Below are 22,293 nucleotides of genomic sequence, written 5' to 3'. Positions count from 1 at the left end.
GCTGTACTTAGGCTTGTCAAATGAGTGCCAGTACAAATACTGCTAAATAAAAGCTGTCTGTGAGATAAGAATGACCATCTCTTGTATCATCATCACTCCTATCTGAGAGTGACAGTGTGCAGTGAAGTCTAGTGCAATCCGTAAGTCTGTGCCCCCCCCAAAAAGGAAAAAAAAACATGCAAACCAGCCCATATGATACTAGACAAAGACAACACTTACTGCAATATTTCTGAGCTAGTTCCGTTTCATGGGGCTGTAACTCACTGAAGGCAGCAGTCTCTGGGGTTAACACATGCATTAAATAACATTCCTTCTGCTCTCTTGAGAAAGAGAACAGGTTTTAAAGTGAAAGGCTTTCTGCAATGAGAGTTCTGGCGTTGAACTTCACGCAGATGGTGCTTATTAGGGAGATTTCAATTCCCAACAAACAATTTAAAGCACCACCTGATCTATAATTCCAGCTCCTCTCTCAACAAGACAGCAACAATAATCCACATTGTAGGACTGGGGGTTTACTCCCCCATATATACATACAGGTAGGCTTCAAGCAGGTCACCTCAGCCTGTGGGCAGGGATGTGAGGAGGAAGACCAGCCACCCCACTGAGGACCCTAGGCAGGACACGTCCCTTGGCACCTGCTGTGTCAGTGACACCCCTCCTGGGGGCTCTGCCATGGGTCTGACTTAGGTGGGCACTGACCTGGGAGCCGAGCCTGTCTCTGCCAGCAAACATAATGCAACTTTTAGGAGGCTGAGTCACCTTCTCTGCAGTTCCCAGCACCTGCCTTTGGTAATGGCAAGGTCCCTTTCATGCCAGACTCACACCCACTACAAACACAGCTTGTCAAATGCTGCTGCAGCAGTGTTGCCCCAGTTGGCAGCCTTAGGAGGGGAACAAGCAAGGCCATCTGTGACCAGTTCCTGCTGCAACGTGACTGCCCCGAAGAGCGATGGTGGACCCCTTCCACATTCAGTACTGTAGTAGGCATGTAGATCTGTCCCAGGCACCACGGTAGGTGGTCTGACAGTGGCTGGGCACCTCTTTAAAGCATGTCGGTTCTCTTATTGGCCACCTTGGAAATTTCTTAGGCGACCTGACGTAATTATCAGGCATTCAGTTTAGTTCCCTAGAGCCTGGCTTTGTTGCTTTCCCGGGTCAAGCTCAGGAGTGCCGAAGGGCGAGGCTCACTTCGTGCTGCTGCCGATAATGATGGAGCATGTGGAAGAGGCTTGTGTTCCTCTCCTATCTTTAAATAGCAATTTTCTTTATCTTGTCTTAGCCTACCATATCCTGCGCAGACAGATAGAGGGGGTTAAACTGCAGCTGTATTTCTTTGGCTGTCTTCTCCTCTTGCACCTTTTGTCACTTTCTATGTTTATTTGAAGTCGGCAGCACTGAGCTGAGTGGAATTTCTGAATGCTCATCCTTCCCTAATACCCATGCTTTTCTATACCTACACCATTTTTCACTTTAAGTTCCCCTCTTTTGGTGCTTTGACAGTGGGATTTATCCCCATACTGATGAGGATCCCCACCTCATTGGGGTAAGTACTGAGGCATTGCTCTGCCTCTGTTTCCCACCTGTGAAATATGAAGAACAGCAGCTTCCTGTCTGATAAAGACTTTTGAGCCTATAAATTGTTTTCTAATCTTCACAGAGGAACCGTATGGATGTACAACATATATTTCAGTTTCCTTCTCAATATTAATACTAACTTATATAGACTTTTCCCAAGCTAGCTGATCACCAAAACGGGGGAGAAAAAAATCATGTACCAAAAGAGCAAAGATTTATTTAATTACTTTTATTAAAATAAAAATATCATGCATTAATACGCATTAGACATTTCTGAGAACCGGTAATATGAAGATTAAGACTATGTCATTTCTGCATAAAATAAGTTGAGCTGGTAAAACATGCAGCCTATGTATTGGAAGGGACTGATGGAAAGATGAAAATGAGAAAGGTGCAGTAGTGGCTTTTTTTTTTCTGTGTATAAAGTTCATCTATAAAGACAAAAATGATTTAATGTACTAATCCTGATACTGGGGACTTATCCAGGCTGAACATGTACTGACAGTTCCAGCTCCTCTCTGCTTTGCTGTCTTGTCAACCCAGTGTATTTTGCTCTGTTATGTTGAGGACCCTGTAATTCCTTCAATCTTTGTCTGCTACATGTTCCACCAGTTGGATAATTTAACATCGATACTCAGAAGATGCTGGGGCTTCATTTGGCTGCCTTTGCTAAAAGAATTCCTCTTTCTGCCTAGTGCAGTACAACAGTTTAAGTCACCAGTATGACTCTGGTCAAGAGTTTATTTTGCCTTTCCTTATGAGGGAGTCCTGAGTTGCTGTTGCACAGCTCATAGCTATGCAATTTGGAAACGGCCAGCAGTATGGCTTCATCTGCCAAATGACACACGGATGAGCTTTTGAGGGATTGCTTTGACCGGGCTTCTGCTTTTGCCATAAAAGTTAAGTGAGAACCTGCTATGTGTTTTGAAAGAGCAGCTTTTATTAGCGCCCTGATAAGCAGCACCTGGGCTTTCATATTGCACTTCCAATGGTCACAAGTGTTAGCTGTATTATTGCTCACATTATGAAACTCCAGCACTGTGCATGCAGAGAGTCAAAGAGTCTTGGCGAGAGGAACGGGTCCCGTTATTAGCTTCACTAAGCTCTGGATAAATCCCCAAGGTGACAACTTTTTACCAAAAAAAAAATATCAAAGTCCATTGATAAAGAACTCATAATGTGAGTTCTTCTCTGGCTACAAACTGTACAAGTTAGCCACTGATTTTTCTTCCCCCCAAATACAACAGTATATTACAATAAAAGTTCTCCAAAAATTAAAAACAATTAAAAGAATAATATACACCTCATTTTTGTCGCTCAATATACAAACAATCTTTGATCAACAGTATAAACCATTAAACCATATAAAAGTCAAGAGTTTCTTATTGTACAAATAGTGCTTTCATAGCTGAGTAACTTTACAATGCTGTGAGGGTACCGTCTGTATCTATGAATATATTGCTTGACAGTTTATTAAAACCAAGACATTATACCTTATACTCAGTTGATTGCATCAATACAAAGCAGCCTAAAACGGGCAATGGATCCATAGGATCTCTGATTATTGCGAGGGATTTTAAAAAATCACTCAACATTAGCCTTGGTTTATACTCTCAGTGTAATCAAGTTAAACATCCCATTAATTTCAAGGAGAACAATATTAGGAATGGAGGATTAAGAAAGCAACCTAGGTATGTGAGCCAAGCTTCCTGCCATTGCAGACAACTACTTCACTTATTCCCTTTTGTAAAATATGAGGATAACATTGATGGCAGTTGCAAATGCACACACTTCAGCTAGCTTGTGAGAGGTAAGGAGAATGGTCTGGATAAATTCCAGCGTGAGTAGAAACGATGTACCGCATCAGCTACATAGGAACAAAACCTCCAACCAGCCCAGCTGTTAGCTGTGGGTTTGATTTCTGCTTTTCGCCTTATTAATCAGAAAAACCCATTACTTCAAAGAGAGAGGTACAGAGAGATCTCAAAGCCCGTGCGCTGTTGTGCATCCAGACAGCCCCATCTGCACTACGTAAGAGGACAAGCGTAAAGTTGGTGGAGTACCAGCCCTGAACCTTGGCTGAAGGCATTTTGCCTGCTGACTTCAGTGGTGCAAGAAGTGGCTTGTCTTTTGCCAGCTAGGTCTCCAGTTATCAATTTTTTTCTCAAGAAACCCTTGGCTTGGATGCTACTGAGGGTTTGCCTCACTGTTGTGGGACAGCTTACTATCACCACACTCTTCTCTCCCATGTGTAAGAAGGAGGGGTTGCATGCTGTACCTCTGACCTACCCGCAATTTTCATAATACAGGTGATCTGCCAAAACACATGATGTCAAACAGAGGCAGGACACATGGCAGAAAGTAAAGCCTATCATGGAAGCACCGTAATTTCAGCTCCCCCGCATAATTAAAGTAATACGTAACCCAAAGTGTTATCGGTTTCAAGACTCGCTGCCTGCCTACATGCTTCCTCACATTAAAAGCAGTTATCTCATCGTGTCTCATCTTCACATCATTGTATTTTTTCCTGATACTGAGCCAAAACGTCATGTATTGGTTTCTTTTTTTCTTGACTGTGACCCTGTTTAGCTGTTGTGTTCAGTAGAAAATGAATTGAAATGGAGTAGAGGTTGTAGGTCTGGCCCTGAAGTGATACCTGGTCCTGATATTTGATTTGGTTTTCTACAGACAGGCCTCACCCTCCTGTCAAGCCCTCCCCGCTCAGTGGAGGTCTGGCCCAGCCCCAATGAAGAGCGGAGATCTGTAGCTTTTCCCTGTAATGAGAGGCTGTGGAAGTGGTGATCAATACCCTATTCCTTTAAAGCAAGAAAACAAGACATTAAATCTTTGGTCCTAATGCAGCCCATTTGAGAAGCTACTTGAGGGTGTCGTGTTTTTCTTTCGTATAAATTTTTTTCTATTTTTTTTTTTATTATTTTAAAAAGGCTCCTTAAAAGTTGTATGTCAGAACAAAGACAGAACACTTACAAAAAGAATGCTAGAAAATGGGATCCCAATACAAAAATTTGAACCAGTGGTGATAAAACATTACAAAGCATTCTTGCTAAGTGTTATGCACAGTTTGACATTTCATGAGTATACACACGGTTTCCATCAGTAAAGAGGACACAGGTACATTTTCATACTTTGTACTGATTCAGTTCTTTTCTCACAGAGAAATGCAGGGGGAAACAAAAGCCAGAGTACCGTAACCGCTCATTTGGAGAGGCAGCATGGTACTAAAAGATGATGTTGAACTCTGAATCTGAAAAATGAGTGCTTGTCTGGAAATGCAAAGTTTCTCCTTGGCACCCTGGAGCACACCCAGACAGACTGAGGACACCCCAAGCACCTTGTGATGCACTTTAAACTGTTTGGGGTCCAGTGACATTATTGTAGCCCTAGCTGCATCTGCCAGGGAAGAGATTCACCCTGTAGTACACTGCTCTTCGAACGAGTAATCTCTACAGAGGGCTTTGCTTCAAGCTGGGAGCAGGGACAGGAGCTGTGTGTCCATTCCCACCTGTACCTGCAAGAACAGTCAGTGGCCTCAGTGATGTCCCGGGGCAAATGCGGCAGCTGTCTCAGGTATGGACTGGCCGGCTGTGCCCCGTCCCTGGCATTACTCTCCCTACACAAGCCCCTTCCTTTCAAATAAACCACAGGACTGTACTTTCTAACGCCAGGGCTTCACATGGCCACCTGACGGTGACGCTGGTGGGACAGGGCATCACCGTCAGGTGTTCCAGAAGCCACCAAAACTCGCCACACTGTCACCTGCCAGCTGGAAGCGAAAGCAAGCCCCCGTCCTCTCGGATGAATTTACCTGATGAAGACCAATTGCAACATGAAGGAAATTTCCCAAGCCAACTCCCTTTGCAGCAGAAGAAAACAACCCAAGGCCCAAATGAAGTCAAGTGAGCTGACACTGTACACACATCACTGGAAAACATCAAAGTAAGATGAAGACTCTTGACTTAACTTATATTTTCATATACTTAGCACTTATTAAAAGTCTTAAATTATTATTGCAAAAGCAGTTCCATATTAACTGCTGCTTTATGATTAAGAGACGCTAAGCACTAACTTGTGAGTGGTTTTATTTTGCCTTCCATGAGAAAGATAGTAAAAAGGGAAATTTTTATTTTCTCAATTGGTAAGACTCTGTTAACCTTTAAAAGTGGCTGTGCTACATTTCCCTATTCAGTTGTATTTTAAAAATCAGCATTTTCTACTCACACCTCCTGAGAGACAGCAGAACTTTCAAGTTATTTTTGCTGATTTATGTAAGCTCTCAAGCTGCACTGCACTTATTTTTTCTAATATTTGTAAAAAAACCCCAACTTTCCATGTCCCATTCAGTATCCTAAACTCCACGCATCCCTGCATCAGCAAGGTCCCGTGAAATGCTGCCTAATTGTGTTCGCCTTTATGACAGCCTATGATCTGCACGGGGCTCCTTGCTGTTACATGGGCAGTGAGCTGCAGTGGGAAAACCAGACCATATCAACTGCTTATTGATTTTTTATTTTTTTTTTTTCACCTCAGTGGAAATCATGTGGTACGTTGCTAATGTCTGTTACCCTACGAGCATCACCCCGTGTAGCACCCGTGCCTCCAGTGACAGCCATGCAGCTATGTGGTCCCATCCGCTCCCACTGCCACCGTATCTGCCCCTGCAGGCACTGCCCATGGACTACAGGATACTGCCCAGTTTTTATTTTTTTGCCGGCTATTTTGAGCTGCCAATTTACAAATCATGGCTTACAGGGTGCCTGTTTACCAAAACTACTTTACATTACAGCTAATCCCACCAATATGGAATCTGTACATTTGTATCGAGACTTTGTGGTCCTACCCCCTCTTTCCCACTTTTCTCATCAAAAACAATACATTAAAAAAGTGAGGCTCTTTCGAATTTACATTGCTTAATTTTTAGATGAACGTCCCTGTTTCCAGCAATGAGTCACTACTGAATCCCTCATAAATCATTACAGGCAAGCATATTAACCTCTACTAAATAATTTTCATGCTACATAATGCTGGTGATACATATTGCTACTTCTTAGTGGCTTGTTTTAGCTAACATTAAAACAAAACATCAATAAATTCTTTTGTGCAGTAGCATCGGAAAGATTCGGCAGGAGAACGTGCACTGTGTGATTTTCTAGTGTTCTGCTTGGAGACATAACAGATTTAGCAAATTGAAAATTATCTGTGATTTCTGTCAAGATCTTTTTTTGGGTTTATGTACATTCCTCCCGGGGCGGTGGGTGGAGAAAAGCAGCGCTGCCTGTGCGCACATGTTGCACGCTTGTGAGAGCAACACAACAAATCTGCTCTCAGGAATGCAAGGAGAAATCTGCCACTAATTGGACGTGGGAACTGAATTTTGGTTAGCATTTTAAATACAAGCCAGTAATAGTCAAAGTCAAACATTGCATCCTCCATACCGTTGTGCCTGGGACTTGGTCATGGTGACACAGACGTACCAAACAGGACAGTCTTTGGATTTTGACCCAATATACTGCTCTACCCTTGACTGCAGCATGGCTGATGAGCTACAGCACACACACAAGCTGCTAATGCATTTTACACCGTGTTACTTATAAAAGGGGTCATTTCACATGACCGTTGTTCTCCTTCATTCCTCAATAAATCTGTAAAAACAATGTTCTGAGGATTTGCTGCTTGATCATGGATTCCAGATGCAATACTTAAACTGAAACACATACTGATATATTCAAAACACAGTGGCGGCATAAATTTGACTATTTCTTGCTATAATATAGACTGCATATCCTCTGCAACTCAGCTGCTTACGCTACCTCCAGCAAGTTCCCAACATTCAACTACTTAGGGATCTTTGTACCAAAATCACCAAATGTGTGTTTGCTTTCTGATCTAGTGGTTTGATTAAAATAGCACTGCCAAGCTGCTCGGGGGATGCGTCTAAATTACTGACTAAATTCACACTTTAGGCATTTTACTCCTCCTACATTGGTAAGAAATGTTAATGATGGAAGAATCTGAAGTTCTGTATCACGGTCCCCTGGCAAGAGGAGCTGCTTTTGCTGCTGCAATTGATTTATACTATGAAGCTAAAATCTCAGCCTTGCCTAGTCTGCCAATTGCACACTGATAACAGAAGATGATGCTGGGTATTTTAAAGAAGCAGTACGCAGCCCTGTGTTTCAGAAGAGGAAGATAATATTTTCCATCACTCCAGATTAGTCTTCCTTTCCTTGATTCATTTTCACTGCCCCTCCTGCATTGCCAGGATACATAACCCCAAAGGAACAGGCAACCAGCCCCAGGATCTGCCCCAGCGTGGTACAGCTGGGTGGTACAGCGGTATTCTGCCTTGAAGTGAGTAAAGCATAACACTGATATACCCCTTTCCTTTGCCAAATGTATAAGGGAAAATGATTTCTGCTCTGAGCCCCTTTAAGAAGGGAAATAAAAGTGCTTGGCTAGAGCTACCTGTGTTTTCTTGCCCTAGTCAAGTTTAATTTAGTATAGTTCTTCCAGTCTGTCTCATGAACGCTCCAATTTGCCACCATTTGCATTTCCTTGACATTTAATTAAAGTCTGTTAAACATTATTTGACACTTCATTTTTCAGTTACAGCAACATCTTTAACAGTTTTGTTGAAGAAGAAAGGCATTTGACAACTTGACAGCTGCATAAGGGATCAGGAAAAGAAAGTCTTGCATTTGACCATCAGAAAACAAACTAGCGAGCACTATAAAATCAATGTACACGTGACTTTGAGGTGAGTTCCTCCTGTCAGTTTTTAGCAGTAGTGGTCAGTAGGTGATGCGTTGTGCCATTTTGCTCCTTGTGCTGGTTTTCCCCAGAGCAATCCACTCCATACCACCCTAGGCAGAATCTCCCATACGTCCCCCAGATGCACTTCTCCTCTTTGTGCCAAGAAGCAGTATATGGAGCCAATTTGTAAAAATCCGGTGTTTAGGCATAACTTTTTATGTTCCAGGAGTTTTGGAAAACTATTTAATAACATTGTTCTTCTTTTTCTGCTGATGATCTGAGCACCACATAGCAGACCAGCAGTACAAGCATCTGATCTTGTGAAAGATCCAAAAATTCTGTTAGAGACATTTATAAAAATACAGACTGTAGAAAGGAATTTGACTGTACAATGTGTACAGTTCCCAAGTTCATCCCAGAGTGGCTTCTTACCATGCTACCATTTGAAAATGAAAGGAATGCATCTGTATTTCTTCTGTCCAGGAAGATCCCACTCCATCCCAACACGCATCCGAGTGCAGGCCACGGGCCTCAGTTATTACATGGAAATGGGCAAGAAAAGACCCAAACTACCATCAGATAGGCTTTGCAGTTTCAGCCCCCATGCTGAAAAGGAAAGGTGTGCTGATTGATGCATTGTGGTTGCTGTTCGCTCTGAGGAAGAGTCCATTCTTGCAGCAGCCAGGTGGTTCACTGAGAGTCTGGCTTGCCTCGCTGCAAGAAGAAGTTCTCCATGGTCATGCTGAGGCTTCAATGTATTCACTTTTTGGTGCTGCTACCCTCAGGTACTCCGGGTTCTCTGCTGCGGGAACTTTCAAGATACCGTTAGGTTTGGTTTCCTTCGGTAAGAAGTCCTGCTGGTAGTCAGGATTGTCCAGATTTATTTGGTGGTTGCCCGCCTGGATCCAGTAAGGAGAGCTCTCAAAGACTGTCTTGGCCAGCGGAGACTGGTTGGTGTTGAGATACTCGGGGTTGTCCACAGCTGTGCTGTGTGAATTCTGGTAGCTGGAGTCCGTGGGGACCTTTGAGTTTGCTGTGAGAGAGAAGTTGTTGTAGATTGGATTCTGGACTGCCGAGGCAGATGCTTTCTTGGGCACCAACTGGTTTACGTACTCTGGAATAAAAAGAAAATAAAGGTAAGAAGGAATGAAAATGAAGACACATAACTAATGCAGCCATTTGCATCACTCGAGGTGTAGTTGCAACCCAGCTGCCACTTGCTCTTCATGCACAGCATCTCACTGAACTTCCCGGAGCAGAAGACAGCCAAAGGCAGGGACTGCCGTTCTGTGGCACCAAACACGCTGCCCTGAAGCTCACCTTCAGGAATTCGGTTTGCAAAGCAGCAGAAAGATGGCTCAGACCACGAGACAGCGAGATAGCTACCGCTGATTTTAGTGACGTGTGGGTTGCTATGTCCCAGATACTGTTCTGAAACTGTAGTCTGGGATCTTAGCTGCCAGAAGCTGTTTCCCTAGAAAAATGTTTAGAGATGAGGAAAATGCCTAGAAAATACAGGACTGGCAGTAACAGACTCCACACTTCGCTTCAATGCCATCCTTTGCAGGGTCTTTCACCCTTTTTAGCTGTGGTGTATTCTTGGAAGGGTTGGCTGGGTTTTTTTAAGGACACAAAGCATCACGAATGCATAACCCAACACCAGCTGCCTCGGTGCTCGCTGGCTCTCTCTTGGACCGCCTACGCTGTAAGTCCACGTGAAACCGTCAGCTGCCTTCTGTGTATCAACATCTGAAAGCAGTGAAACTGCCAGAAAGCTGTTTATATTGCTGAAATGGTGTAAGGGGTGAAACATGTTTTTTTAGAGGCTATTTTCCCAAGTGCAGGGGTGGTAGAAAGCTTTAAACGCATAATCACACACGCAAACTCCCTGGCCAGATGGCACACATGGCAAACATGAGGAACCTGGCTCGTGAAGGAACCAAAATGAGAGGCAGCCAGAAGCAGCCAGAAAAAGTCTAGGAAAGGGATATGTGTACATGTTTCCACTCCCATTTACCGAGCAAAAAAGGTAGGAAGCATTTGGATTGCTTCCTTTCTACAGAAAAGGAAGGACAATGATTATATTCACAACCAAACAACTTGTGAATGAATGGCCGTGGGATGGAAACACGGGAGAGGTACTCACCCGGGGCCGGCAGGAAGCTGTCGTCTATGCTGTCCTCCAAGAAAGCACCCGTTGGGTCTGAGCTATACCTCTGGACAAAGCTGTCTTCCCTCACAGGGTGCCCCTGCTAGGTTGGAAGTAGAGAAAATCAATATTAAAGGGACTGTTTCGTAGAAGTTGATCCACATGAGAGAAATTGCCTTTTTTTTAAAGATTGTCCCACTTACCCCGTTCCTGTCAATGCAGGTTGTAGCAGAGCTGTTGCTAGTAGCACTCTTTTTAAGAGAGAGAAAGAAAATACAGACATTACGAGAAGCAGATCACTCTTAAAATTGCTTGCCGTGTTTCCACGGAGGAAAAGTTTCCTACCAATGAACTCAAGAGAGGAGTCCGGGATGTTGAAGGGCTGTTGAAAAAGCCCTGGTGTGGCACAAGATACTCATCCGCATCCACTATATCTTCCATGTCCTCCTCCTCCATCAGGGTGCGGTAAAACTTGGAGTCCGTAGGGCTGGGCAGGTGCATCCTATCGTCTCCCTGTGAGACAAGTTGGTGTGAGAGAGGACTTGCAAACTCCCTTCGAACCCTCATTATCCTCTTCTCTGAGAGACAAAGTAAATTTCGTCAGACATCCAAGGTGTAAAATCTGGATCTGTGTGTTTAACCAAATTTACTTAGAGCTTAGGCAGTCTCTGTCCCTGCCGCAGTACAATATCTGTGTTTTGAAGAGGATCAAACTCTGCTCTCCTCTCAGGACTGCAGTATGGACTGTTACTGGTCCTAGACTGGGACCAGTACTAAGAAAACAGTGACTGGTCTTGAAATTCAGTTTGTGGTTCTAGCTGAATGTGTTAAGACCTGGAAAGCAATGATAAATCTGGCCTTAAATTAGCCATATTATATGTTTTCATATGCACTACTAATCATTTTGGGCCCCATATTAAATGCCCATCAGACATCTTCCTACCGTTGGCTTTAGTACCTGTATAACGAGATAGCGTGGAGGGTCACGGGCCATTTTTGAGAACTCCGCTATCAGTTCACGAAACTTGGGACGGCTGTCTGCATCAATCATCCAGCCTGGAGGGACGACAGGAGAAGCAATGCACAAATAAAGTTGCTTTGGTGATCAAACACAGAGATTAAAATAAAATGTAACAGCGAAAAGAGCAGTGCCGTGCGTGGAACAATGGAAGGAGTTACCTATATGGACCACCATAAAAAGTTCATTCACCAGCCACTGGTATGAATTTCAGCATTTAAAGTACACATCTTGGAAGTTTTTGGAAGAATGAAAGAGGTAATAAAACCCTAAGGCTGGAAAAGTTTCAGGCTGAGCCTGTCTCCTCTCCTGGCCTGTCTCCGTGTGGGCAGGCAGGTCCCACTCAAGTGATAATAAGGCACTGGGCATGCGGATAGCAAATGGGTAGCCAGTCTGGATTGGTCCAAATTAGCCTGCTCTGAAAAAGCTCTTGAAGATGGGCAATTGAACTAACTTCAGGAGGCCCCTGCCAGATGTACAGTGATTTGACCGTCCTCACTGCACTGCTTCGTGAAATCCTGGGAAGCCTAAAGCAGAACCTACACTTGTATTTTTCTACCCTTTGTACCAGATGTCTCCTAAAATTCAAAACATCCTCACTGGGGACATTTTGAAAGATTAACTATAACTAAGCTGTATGTAATTAGTAAACGGGCTTCATCAAAAACAAGTCCTACAGCTTTATGTGGATCAATGCTAGAAGAGATTTCGAATATAGATACTGGTGGTTTAACATGTGATATTACTTAGGAAACCCACATTTTCTGTTATCAACTAACAGATGAGCTGATGTAGAGACTCTTGTGTTTAAAATTAAAAATAATAAAGGTCAAGCTTAGTGTGTCTGGAGGAACTCATAAGAAACAACCTATCCATAGTAATGGAGAAATGAAGTGATAATATGCCGTCTGAAATCTGCATTAGACAAAATCTCATTAATGGCAGTAACTTTTTGCCATGTGAGATATAAGATCTCCTGCTAAATTCTTCCAATGCAGTCCTTCCCAATTAAAGAAATCCTTCTTGCTTTTAGACAGACTGGAGCATTTGGAAGTTTGCTGCTATTGCCTAAGTAGCATCTACTATTTCTGAATTTATCTCTGAGTTGCATATGTTTGAAGTACTGTTTCTTAAAAAAAAAAAAAATAAAAAATTGTTGTGCAATAACTTTGAACGTTTCAGTTTATACTCTCTGCTTATAAAAGAGATGACTGGGAATTCCTTTAGACAAAATGTCATGGCTTCCACAGGGTCTGCACCATAGCCTGCAAACACGGGGTGATCAGAGCAGTGACAGGTGTGCAACTGAGTCCTGTGGCAGAAGGAAGGATCAACGCCCCCCGAGCCTCACGCTCTTGCATTTAAATTCAGTGTAATGGTATGAAAGAGGATGGGAACACTCCACTGGTGGTGGTTTAAAAGAAACAGGTACCTGATTAGGTGCCTGGAAAAATGCCTCCTTCCTACATCTGGACTGTCCCTGAGGAAAGGCAATGGGCTGAGGTGTCAGTAGGGTTCAGCATCTCTGAGGATGAGTTTCTAGGACACTGTTTTTGGGTCAGGGCGCCTTCCAGGCCAGGTGCACACATCTGGATCCATTTCCTGCTTGCTCTGCTGAGCACAGGATCAGGCTTACCCTGTGCAGTGCCTGTCCTGACAAAGCAACGTGTGGGTGCTCCAGGATTCCCCAAAAGTGCTGCACTACAGGGTATTCATGGTAGCGTGGCTCCTATTTCAGGAACAGGTACATTTTGATCCAGTGAGAAGGTCTTAAATGCCACCTAGTGGGCTGCTTATCAGCATCCTCACAGTAGTGAGCAGGGATGCAGCAGTTATGGCCTAGAGATGCATGGGAAGATGGGTAATAATCTGACATTTTAGCAGCTGATATATATGGAAAAGGAGTTTGGGGTTCACAAGCCCTTTGACGTGTCCTAAAAATGGCCAAAAAGTGCTTCAGAGACCCCCAGCTTTTGTGCTGCTTTTCTGCCACAGCTGTGTGCTGAAAAGGAGCCATCCAAAAATGAGGAGGAAATCGGATGAGGAACTGCGGATCCTCATGTGCACTTGCCATTATGGCGGTGCCTGTGTTCCCGGCACTCCTGTAGTAAAAGGAGCACATAATCCATGTGTGTGTTTGCGGGGGGAGGCATGTTACTGAACTAAGGGGGAGCCTGGAGGAGAAAGCAGTGATAGTTTTACCTTCTAGGCATACAAAATCAGAGTATCAAGTAACGTGGGTGGTGTTATGCTAACTTACACTGCCTGACAATATCAGTTCAAAATGACAATCTCAGTGAGTGGTGCGGATGGTGAAAAAATCATTAGTTGGCTGAGTTAGTGACTAATGAAACCAGATCCAGTGCTCCTAGCTCCTAGCACCTAGTTCAAGGTGTAGGAAAACACACTCTGGTGTCACTGCTCCTTTCACATAACCCTGTTTCTGTGCAATCACCAAGAACACGGCGTATACAAACGTGACATAACGAAGGCAATTGTGCTACTTATTCGACCTAGGCAAGCACCCACTACCCCAAATGTGAACTCACATTTGACCATGATCATGTACACATCGATGGTACAGATGGGGGGCTGGGGCAAACGCTCGCCCTTCTCCAAGACAGAGGAGATTTCACTGGCAGGGATCCCGTCGTATGGCTTGGATCCAAATGTCATCAGCTCCCAAACTGTCACACCTGCAGGGAAGAGAAGACCGTGAGAGAGGCTTTGCTGGGAGCTGGGGTGCTTGGCCTGGGTGCGGAGAGGTGGTGAGCAGAGAGGGCTTTCCTGGAGGCACTGCATTGCCAGAGCCCCACCCAGGATAAGCAATTTCTGCCATGATTTAAAGAGAGACAAATTAATAAAACAGGTTGAATTCATCCTACTTTCCTCTTTTTTTTAAGTTTTTTGGGGTTTTTTGGTTTTGTTTGTTTTTTTTTTTAAATCTCAGCTAGCATCTCAGTGTTGAACATCCCACAAACATCCCAGCCCCAGAGAAAGGAAATGCAGGTTACCACCTCCTGACTCCAACCCAGCAAGTGGTTTTAAAAATGGAAGTTGTCTTTTTGTTTGAAAACAATCTCTTTGGAGACAAGCAAGAGCAGTTTTCGAAAGATGCGTAAACCAGCTGCCTCAGTGTCGTTTGCTGACATACCATGTACTTTTGTGATGTAGCTGTTTTGATTGTCTGGTAGCTTAGGATACAAAACAAGATTTTGGATGCCAAGACACATAAACGGATTAAGAGGACCAGAGGCTGTACTTTTTCTAAAAGGACACAGGATCTGACCATCTGAATTAAATATTTTCCAGGAATATCAAAGCCCACGGAGTAGAAATTTTGGGAATAAGTTGCTTTGAAAAGTTTCCTTTCTACTCCTCTTTCTTTGAAGCTGGCTTATGAACTATACCATATATAAAATGAATTCTCTAAGGAGGTTATCACTTTGCTTCCCTTTTAGGACTGTCCTCTCAATACCAGGACAGCACAAATGTTTTAGGCCACTGATTGACACTGACTGACAGCCTGCCTGGTGGTTTTTAAGTCCTCATCTCTAGTTATGTGGCTTTATTGTCAGCCCAGTTATATTTTACACAAAGTTGCTGAAGAAAACCATCAGCAGAACTTCAGCAAATGGACCGGTCTCCTACCTGCAGCCCCTTTCAGGGGAGGGCTCATCATCTGAAAGCATATGCTGCAAAACATCTTACGCCTCACTATCATGCAATTTCATGGGAGTTTTACTTTGTTGAATAAGTGGTGTGGGCCCATTGTTTATGTTTAATCCCTCAGTCTTTTCACAATAGGAAGAGAAAAGGGCTGTGTAGAGTCACAAGCAAATCTGCAATTTTCCAACCCATTTGCAATAATTATAATTAGTTTTAGACTCACCATAACTCCAGACATCACTTTGATGAGTGTAAATCCGGTGTAAAATTGACTCCAAGGCCATCCATTTAATAGGAACCTAGGAAAATTCACAAAAAAGCCTTAAAAGGCTGACCCAAAATTTATCAGTGATATTTACCACCAGGTGGTGTTTAAACCAAGAGTTTGGTTGCAGAAGGGAAAAAAACAACCAACAAACAACACAACTATCTGAGTGGTAGAGCAGGCAAATTTTGAGTCCCTTATTATTATTTTCATTTATTATGTTGAACCTGGGAACTTGTGAAATATTAAGCATATTAGAAATATCTCTTACAATAAGTTTTAAACTAGTTTTAACAGTCAAAATGCTATTTTTTTAACCTTATCCTATCATAACAGGACAAAAATCCAATCTCAGTCTGTATGACAAAGACTGATCTGCACCCATATGGTTTCCATTTATGGTCTGTGCAATATTTGCAAGCAGCTTCTCTTTAATTTCTCAGCAGGACATGCTCCCTCCATTAGCACGTAGTACAACGCGAAGGCGAGTTGAACCAAGCCTGACAGGTCTTTCTTCTGCTATAAATATACAGCATTCCCTTTCTCTTCATAAACTGCACAGTGTTATTGGTGTTGGCTACACTGATGAATTCAGCCATGTTTGGGTTTGGTTTTTGTTTAATGTTTTTTTAATAATCTCGCTTTTTCCCAGACATTCTGGGTGGGAATTTCAAAAGCATTCGCTGCTGCGCTACCTCCGCTCCCACTGCAGTCCCACTGGCTTGACTCTGCTTCGGCTGATTTCAGAGGACTCCCACAGGCTTCAAAGGCAGCACGCTGAGACGGCCGCTGAGCGCTTTGAAAAACCCACTCTCTTCCCCCTCCCTCCCTGTTTCTAAGGTTCGTGTACAAGCACAAACACCGACGAACATGCAGTGGTTCATTTTCCGACGCGCTTTACCTTGCCTCCCTCGGCATGATACTCTTTCTCGTCGGCGCCGAGCAGCTTTGCCAGCCCAAAGTCCGTGATTTTCACGTGTTGAGGAGTCTTAACGAGGACGTTTCTGGCAGCAAGGTCACGGTGCACCAGGCGACGCTCCTCCAAATAGTTCATTCCCTGCAATACAACAGGCCATGGGTAGGCACCACACGCTTTGGGCTTGGACGCGCAAATGAGTTGCCAAACTTGAGGTGCTCTGTGGTAACTGTACGCACACTATCATAAACACATGGTAATCCCCCCTTCAAAAAAAGGTTGGCTGTTTCGATTTGTGTGATGCTTATTGCAGGGTGAGGACATGCGCTTGGACAGTTACAAGGAGAAGTCACTGTTACCCTCCAGGAACCTTTCTGCGGGTCCACGTGCCAGTGGAGTCATGGAGAAGAAAGGGACAGTAGCAGGTATAGCAGGGGATGTGGTTCCTTTGGGATTCAGTGGAAGATATATAAAATTGGAATAGGACTTGCAAATAAGGGGGCAAATACTTCTTTCACCTGCATTTGTGCAACCCCTGTGACTTCAGGAGAGCACAGTGCAGAATCTGTCACCTTCCATACACACACAGGCCAACTCTACAGAGAGTACGTACACACTAACGGCCTGGGAGAAGAGTCCAAGCAAAAATAAATTAATTGTTTAAAGTTGCTGATTCTGCCTCTCATTACAGTGTATTCTTTCTGCTCCCTGCTACCAACCAGGCATCCTACTGCAAAGGTGAGAAAAGGAAATAAAATTAAGAAATTCATTTTTTTGGCTGAGCCCAGAGTTGCCTCTATTTTCATGTCCTCTTTGAAAAGGCAAGTTCTTCCAGTTTCACCGCCTCCCATGATTAGACTGGGTTTGCTATAGCATACGTGCTTTTTTGGTATAACTGCCTCTTGAAGAGGAATACGATTGTGCCGGTTTGACTTTTAAGGTATGAATGTAACAGCTGCATTTCTAACCACAGAGGTTATTCCCCTTTCCTCCAACTCCAGTCTCTTGGTGTATGGAATCAAAAAGTTCATGATTTCTAAGTTTCCTGTAAGATCCTTTCTAAAAACCACAATTATTCCCAGACGATGGGTTTCTGCTGGCAGCAGCTTATATGCGTGTATTTTTATGGAGAATTAATAAAAAAGTACTTCTAACCTACAAAGTTAACACCAAAATGATCATGTTGATGTGATGACAGAGCACTGGAGGGAGTAATTCCCTTTCAGCCTCCACCCCCTTTCCTAAGCCCACTGCTAACTGGACCACCATCGAATCCTCCACTCAAGTTCCCCAGCAGAACTTCACCCATGAGCTGCTAATGTTGCCAAAACAAACCACCCAAACCAACTGGCACAATGCCACTATGAGCATGCCTTTAATTACACAAATAGATCTTTAGCGAGCAGAGCTCTTGAAACAAAAAATCTTGGGCTGCTGACAGAAAACAGAGTATCATCTTAAAACAGTAATAATCACATAATCTAGCCCCAGTAGGACAAAAAATTTCCTGCTAAACATGTCTTGCTGCAGAGACTTATTAAGATGAAAGCTGCTGAAAAGCCGAATATCAGTTTCATACTAATTTAAGACACTCATAGCTAAAAGACTTGTGCACGTGCGTAACCATACACCGAAGACGTTGAACTGCCCGTCTAGAAAGTTCAGCAGATTGTGTGCAGGCCTGGGGCTTAAGCCATTTTTCATCATTAATTGTGAGACCAATGTGTTCAAAGAGTTACTTCTCAGTGTTTCTGCACATGGTGTGTCTATGATCTGTCATAACATCTTGTCTGAAAGACAGGACTCCATACCTCAGTGAAAGATAATGTTTGTAAAAAAGGCAAAGAAAACTTATTTCAAAGCTATGAAAACAGAAACAAAAATAAGCTTCCCAGGGAACTTGCCTCCTGCTGGTTAGTTACCAGACATAAATACATTTGTTTCGATTTTTTTCCCCCTCCAAAAATACATTTTTAAAGAGTCAAAGAATGTCCAAAAATCTGGCAAGACTTTATCAGAGTAGTAACACCAGACACATCGGTGGGAAAAAGTGTACTTGTGATTTACGAGCGCTTTGAGGAGAACTTCAGTGTGGAACAGCACAAAGGAGTATGTTGAAGGTCAGGCAGCACTGGAGAGGGTAGAGGTTGCTATGGGCGAACGTTGAACCGACATGAAAAAATCAAACAGAAGCTAACAATTGTGAATGGCAACCTTTTGGGCAAGCGGTGCCCCGAGGATCAATTTGGAGACTGATTTTGCCACCTTAAAAATTAACAAGGAGGAGGAGGGAAATGTGCCCTCCAGCTCATCCTCCAAAGAGACTGAAACCAGGACAGAGCAGTAATTGATTTTAAACAAGAGACCAAAAGAGTCAGAAAAAGGCAGTTCGCCTCCTGGGTGGACACATAAATTATAATTCACTTGCTGTGGAGAGCACTGTAAAGAAGTACACACACCAAGATGAAAAATGTGCTCTGTATACTTTCGGTGGATACATTTCTGAGGTCCTCAGCATGTTTCCTGAAAGCAAACCACGGCCGGGCAAGCCTGGGATGTATACAAGGTCTCGAGGGACCGATAAGGCTGTTAAGTGTGTGGTTAGCTTGTAGACCGGCATTCCCGAAATAAGCGGCATTAAAGCAGCTGGGCTTTGCGGATACTGCCATCTCACATGACAAATCTCCAACAAACTGCAGCTTTTTTTTTTTGCCTTTTTTTTTTTTTTTGCTGGTTTTGCTCCATTCTTCCATGCTTGCAAATGACTAACGACCTTCCAAACACAGGATATCGCTGCTAAGGGCTTGAGGTTGTCCTTCAGTCTCCTTTGCTGCTCTTCTCTTTGGCAAACAGTGCCAAGAGTGATAATGAGTCTTTTATTTGGCACCACAGCCACTGCAATTAGATTGCAGTGTGTATCAGTGTATACCACAGAACAGCCCTGGGGTGCCTGAATGTCTTTTGGTCACAGCCAGCCTGCACTAGAACGGACCTGGTATTTATTAATCATCAATTTCGAACTCCGGGCCTCAGAGATTTCAGCTTGAAATTCTCCGAGGCGCACCAGAAGGTGTATCCAACAACATCACTGTCTGCCCTGTGGCACAGCCTAAAGAAATCCACTGATGGAAGCAGCATTTTAGTATGGGAATTGCCAAATTCGACTCCCTTCCCTGCCACAGCTTCATTGCATCACATTATCAGTTCATTACCGGGTGTTTGGTTTGGACATAAATGTCGTGGCAATATTACTCTGCCTAGAAGCATTTTGAAGAATACTTAAGGTTTTCTCAGCAGCTTGAAAATGGTAAATTGTTTAAGACAAAGTAACCGCTTGCTGCCACGTATAAGGTATTTCAGAACCACGTGGTGAAATAGAAAGATGTACAGAGACAGGTTAAGTAAATAAATACATTACATGCTGTCAGATCTCTGTGTTAGAGTCCAAATTTTATCTGATCTATCTGGAGGTGTGCCAGTCTGCTTACCTTTGCAATCTGCACACACCAGTTGAGAAGGTACTGGGAGCCGATGTTGTCCTTGTGCTCTCGGATGTAATCAAGGAGGCAGCCGTAAGGCATCAGCTGTGTGATAAGCTGAACAGTAGAAGTGAGGCAGATCCCCAACAAGCGGCACACATGAGGATTGTCAACACTAGCCATCACGTAAGCTTCCTGAGAAGAAAGGCAAAAAAGCAATATGAAAGACTCCCTTTGGCATGACAGAAATGTTTGGAGGCAGTATAAAATAAGTTGGTCATTCAAGAGGTTGCTAAAATACTATACGCAACCTCTGTGCCCCATATTGAATACAAAATACTTGTATTTCCCACTCTGTGGACTACGTATTTTCCACTTGGTGGAAGGTCCAGATTTTGAACACTGAAGCATCACTGAGATGCCGCAGAAGAGCCAGTCTCCCACTACTGGTACGCCAAGCAAACATTGGACACAAAATCCTGGGACAAATCTTAAAGACCTAGGAGGAATTCATAAATTGAACATCAGCTGGAAGCTGATGGGATTTCATCATTTTGAGCACCTAATTGCAAGGGAAACATGTCTTATGAACACGTGTCATATGGATTTTTTTCCTCCACAGATCTTCTCACAAAAATGACTGGAAATCAGTGTCCTTGAGACTTCTGCCCCTCTGTCAAGGTTTGTACTAATACAGAAAGTCAGAAGTTGTTGTCTAGGATGTGGCTGACAGTTTGACTTTCTAAGAGAACATGTTCTTCTCAACCATGTTGTTCTTCAGGCCATGTCAAACCAAACAGGTTAATAGTCAGTTCACCTCTTTAGAAGCTTTAATACTTGTCTTACTTTAAGCAACACTGGTGAAAATATTGCCCTGGGTTGGAAAAGCTCTTTTAGACCCATATAGCAATTTAAATGATACCAGGAAAGTACTTATAATGTGGGAGCCCAAGCATAATAAACCCTTTGGTCAACTGGAATTTTGGGTTTGAGTTTCATAAATATGTGAAAACCTCTTCTTTCAAGAAGGGCTCACCCTATGTAGCTTTAGGTACCTAGCTAAGGTACCTGAGGTACCTCTTCTTCCTTTGCTCTTCTGTAGGAAGAGAGACAGGCCCCTTCAGAGGCTGGTACGGTACACTCCAGACACACTGAATACATCCTTTAACACAGCCGCAGGGTAAAAAAACCCGACTTCCTGGGTTTTGTGTGCAAAAACGACTCATGGATTGAAATTTGAGATCTATATTTATATTGACATCCACTGTCAAGTGCCAGCTCAAAGGATGGATTCCAGTTGGGGAAAAAATTAGAGCTGAAGTTGTTTGGTTTTTTTAACTAACTTTGTGTATGATTTACAGTATGTCACTTTTAGACATTTTTAAAGCCATTTGATTGAAAACCAACACAATGGAAAATAAATGGGAATTTTTCCATGCAGTGAGCTTTTAGGTCAGCATCTTAACTCAGCATGTGGAGTGACACCAATTAATCATCCCTTGGCAGTTCAGCATTAAGCAGGCAGCCCCCCCCAAAGCCTAAAATCATAGTGAAGACACTATTGTGGCAAGGAAAGGAGCAAATCTGCACTTTGTAAAAGCTTAAGAAAAGAAATACCATAGCGCTTTACTCATCATCTAACAAGCTTTCCACAGATGTCACATAGCTGTGTAGTTGGTAGGAACTATTATTAAACAAAGTTATTAAAGCAATGACGTTCAAGAAATAAGCAGCCCCAATTCTTAAGCAACACTTTCTGGGCTTGGTATTGTTGTTTGATGTGCCAGCCTAGCAAAAGATGATGTAATGCAGCTTCTTCTGAGGTGCTAATTCTGCATTTGGTATCCTTGTTTTGGAGCCCCTGGGATGAAAGTGGCCTGCAGGCAGCCAGGTTAAAGAAGATGTCCAGCAGGACTGGATAAGTACTCCTCAACCCACTGCAGGATGTGAGCAGGTCATTGAAAACCAACCCTCTGTCACGGATAGCACCGATTCTGTGAGCTGGCTTGAGGAAAGATAAAGCAAGAATACAATCTGCCATTCAATTACGTAGATATTTGTGGCAGCGTTTTTTAGAGAATCCTGTAAATCCATTATACGATGCTCAGATGTAAGCAGAGACCAAAACACACGCATCTCCCTAGGCTTCCACACTGAGCTGTCGTACCGATGAAAGGCGTCTTCTCCGTGCCTTGCTTCCTGTTGGGATTCAGATACATATTGTATTCATTTCAGCAGGGGAGAAAAGAATCTGCAGAGTCGGAGCTGTTCTCGCTGCCCATCTGCCGCACAGCCCGCGTGGGGCTGACCTGGGAGGCTGAGAACTGGGATGCTGAGAGAGCGGGGTGGGTGTATGGGCCACACAGCTTTCGGAGAGCATCCAAGCATTGACACCGTCTATTACATTTGATACTGCAAAGTAAAATAGGCCACCACCTCCTGGCAGGGAGC

The 22,293-nt window shown here is 43.5% G+C and overlaps 1 protein-coding gene across 1 annotated transcript in view; it reads right to left on the bottom strand.

The window, feature by feature from the left end:
* Positions 1-9,083: 9,083 nt before the first annotated feature.
* The window catches only part of EGFR (epidermal growth factor receptor), a 136,978-nt gene continuing 123,768 nt past the window's right edge, over positions 9,084-22,293 (bottom strand). Inside the window, exons 20-28 of the mRNA XM_009889433.1 lie at positions 19,852-20,037; positions 16,349-16,504; positions 15,406-15,481; positions 14,063-14,209; positions 11,454-11,551; positions 10,841-11,008; positions 10,699-10,746; positions 10,493-10,598; positions 9,084-9,460 (exon numbers count right to left, since the gene is read on the bottom strand). Coding sequence (XP_009887735.1) covers positions 9,084-9,460; positions 10,493-10,598; positions 10,699-10,746; positions 10,841-11,008; positions 11,454-11,551; positions 14,063-14,209; positions 15,406-15,481; positions 16,349-16,504; positions 19,852-20,037 — 1,362 coding nt within the window. The remainder of the gene's footprint in view (positions 9,461-10,492; positions 10,599-10,698; positions 10,747-10,840; positions 11,009-11,453; positions 11,552-14,062; positions 14,210-15,405; positions 15,482-16,348; positions 16,505-19,851; positions 20,038-22,293) is intronic.

This window comes from Charadrius vociferus, unplaced genomic scaffold (assembly GCF_000708025.1).
Source record: "Charadrius vociferus isolate BGI_N301 unplaced genomic scaffold, ASM70802v2 scaffold97, whole genome shotgun sequence".
Taxonomy (NCBI): Eukaryota; Metazoa; Chordata; class Aves; order Charadriiformes; family Charadriidae; genus Charadrius; species Charadrius vociferus.
This window is presented reverse-complemented; position numbering and strand designations above follow the sequence as displayed.